Source organism: Nicotiana attenuata, chromosome 9, assembly GCF_001879085.1.
Source record: "Nicotiana attenuata strain UT chromosome 9, NIATTr2, whole genome shotgun sequence".
NCBI classification, from domain to species: Eukaryota; Viridiplantae; Streptophyta; class Magnoliopsida; order Solanales; family Solanaceae; genus Nicotiana; species Nicotiana attenuata.
In genome coordinates, this window is record NC_031997.1 from 48,119,402 (window position 1) to 48,122,291 (window position 2,890).

Below are 2,890 nucleotides of genomic sequence, written 5' to 3' on the forward strand. Positions count from 1 at the left end.
AACCCAAAACTTCGGGAAAAATCTTCAAATTTTCCAATTTAAACTTTGAGAATTTTAGCAGCTTTCACAACTGGATTCTCCTTAGCAATCGCTTCACGACCAGCTGCCTTGTAATCATAACTACAGTCATGCCGATCGGAATACCTATGCTCCGAGCAAAATACTTCCCCGCACCGGCACCGGAATGGCATCAATCCGACCTTCCTCCGGCAACCTAATCCACAACACCTATTAGCTTCCCTCGGCCTCTTCACCGCCGCCTTTCGACCGACCAGATCCATACTTTCCGGCGATGTAGCGGAAGTAGATCTCGATTCGTCCGTGCCGGAAAGTTTCTCTAAGATCTCCGACGAGCTATCGGAGCTAGAAAGTTTTGGATCTATGCTCTCGCGCGAGCTATCAGAGCTAGATCTCGACTCGTTGGTGCCGGGGAGTTTCAGATCTATTCTCTCCGGCGAGCTAGTGGAAAGTTTCAGATCTATTCTCTCCAGCGAGCTAGCAGAAAGTTTCAGATCTGATATCTCAGGTGACCTTTTCGTATCGGCGGTTGAGAGGTGCGGCGGCGGAGCAGAAATTGGTAGAGCTGGGGAACACAAAGGGATGGATTCTGGAACCTTCAGCTCGGTCTCCTCTTTCTCTCTCTTCTGTGCCATTATTGATTTTAGCTCTGAAGAATTTTCTAGAGAGAGAAAGAGGGTAGGAAAATGAAATGCAAATGGGGGTATTGGGAGTTGTTTGGATGAGGTTTTTAGAGAGAGAGAGAAAAAGAGATGGAGGAGTATTATAAAGGGGGATTAGAGATAAAGTCGGTAAAATGTCGGCCATATAGTTTATTCACGTACTTTGAAAAGATCTAAATTATATTATATTATTAATAGTAGTATAAAAAAATTAAAAATTAAAAACTCATGAGGGAACAAACTTTTTTGACCATATTTACGATCTAGTCATTTGGAATAGAGATCTTTTATGGTCCTTGTTGGAAAAAATTTTTTGTATACTATAAAAGGCAACCCGATACACTAAGCTTCTGCTATGCGCGAGGTCCAGGAAACAATCGGACCACAAGGATATATTATACACTTGTATTTTACAAGAGGATTCCTTGTATACAATATATGCATCAAATTAATGAATACATAGCATTATACTAACACTTGTTAATAAATACACAACATTATACTAACATTTGTTAATAAATACACAACACTATACTAACCCTTGTTATACTGATGTGACCTCTACATTCTGAAACATTTTGGCTGTTTTGTTTTCTTGCATCTAGCTTCTCGAGGAACTTTGGAGCAACGGTAAAGTTATCTCCGTGTGACTTATGAGTCACGAGTTTGAATCGTAGAAGCAGCCACTAACATGTCCATTAGGGTATAGCTATTTACATCACACCCTTTGGAATGCGGACCTTCCCCGGACCGTACGTGAATACGTGTCTTGTGCATTGAACTGCCCTACTTTTCTAACCTCACTTATTTCTCCAAGCTCCAATTCCTGATGTTGGCCTTTCTTTTCTACTATGTATATACAAAGAAGTGTTTGTTTCATATATGGGTCACAGAGCAACAGTGGTGGTCCATTTGTTTCAACTTGTTCTCCAGAAAGCTTATTTGAAGAACAAAATCTGGTAATTTCTAAGTTTCTAACATGATAAAAGAGGTAGAACATAACAACAACATCAACAAAAACAACACGACCACCAACAATAACAACAACAAAAAATCCAGTGTAATCCCACAAGTGGGGTCTGGGGAGGGTAGTGTGTACGCAAACCTTACCCCTACCTTGAAGGTAGAGAGGCTGTTTCCGATAGACCCTCGACTCACGAAAAGCAGTTAATAAAGGAGGTAGAACATGCCAGATAGAAACTTAGTAGGCATTTGGACAACATTTGGTCAAAGTTTGAGAAAAAGAGCATTCGAAGTTGAAGTTAAAAAAGAGTATTAGGAAGCTGATCGGACTAATGTTTTCGAAGACCTTAGCCATGCTTTTGGATAATGATTTCACTTTCTTTACCAACATATGTTCAGCTAGGAATAAGGGTAATGCAAATAAGGATGATATTGAGTCTATACTCTATACATATAATTAGAGTCTGAATATACTCAAAACACAAACACACAATATAAAAGAGTGGGAAGAGGGACAAGTTGAACCAGTTATATGCAATCTCATCAAACTATAATCTCATCACCACCTGAAAATGCAAACTAGGCACGATTTTACCCTAAAACGTTATTCTGAAGAAGTAAAGAACATGGATACCCCTTCTTAAATTTCTCTCTAGAGGATGCCCCTCTTGAAGGGGAGCCTTAGAGCAATAATAAAATTGTCTCCGTATGACCTATAGGTCACGGGTTCGAGCCGTGGAAGCAATCACTAGGATAGGCTGTCTACATCACACCCTTAGCGGTGTGGCCCTTCCTTGGACCCCACGTAAATGCAGGATGCTTTGTACACCGGGCTGCCTTTTTATTAAGGATGCCCCTCTTAAATTTCTCTTCTCAAGATTGATCAACTGCAACAGTACATACAGAATATCCAAATGCAACTTTTCACCACTATTGCTACATTAGTAGATAAAAGGAACCAATGGCAGTACTTTTTGAAAAATGTAGGCTAGTGCCACAAAGGAAGCTATGTTCAAAACCAAAATATCATGGTGTGATATTGACCACGTAATTGCATCTCAACCTTACTTTTGAAAGCTTTTTGTTTATTGACTGCAAACAGTCAACACAAAGCCTAGGTATCAACACTCTGGTTAGTAATCACTTCTATTCTCTATTAACTCTAGACACTATAATCTAGCACAAGAAGCATTTTACAATTTAATATTAGAGGTCTTATCATCTGGTAATTCAAAAAAAGAACAGCA

General features: G+C 39.6%; 1 protein-coding gene across 1 annotated transcript; it reads right to left on the reverse strand.

Annotated features, from left to right (window-relative positions):
* Positions 1–788, reverse strand: LOC109232407 (zinc finger A20 and AN1 domain-containing stress-associated protein 5-like; the record flags this gene model as incomplete). Its single annotated transcript, XM_019398166.1, is given in 1 exon segment — positions 1–788. A coding segment is annotated over 1 exon segment (615 nt). The 5' UTR covers positions 654–788.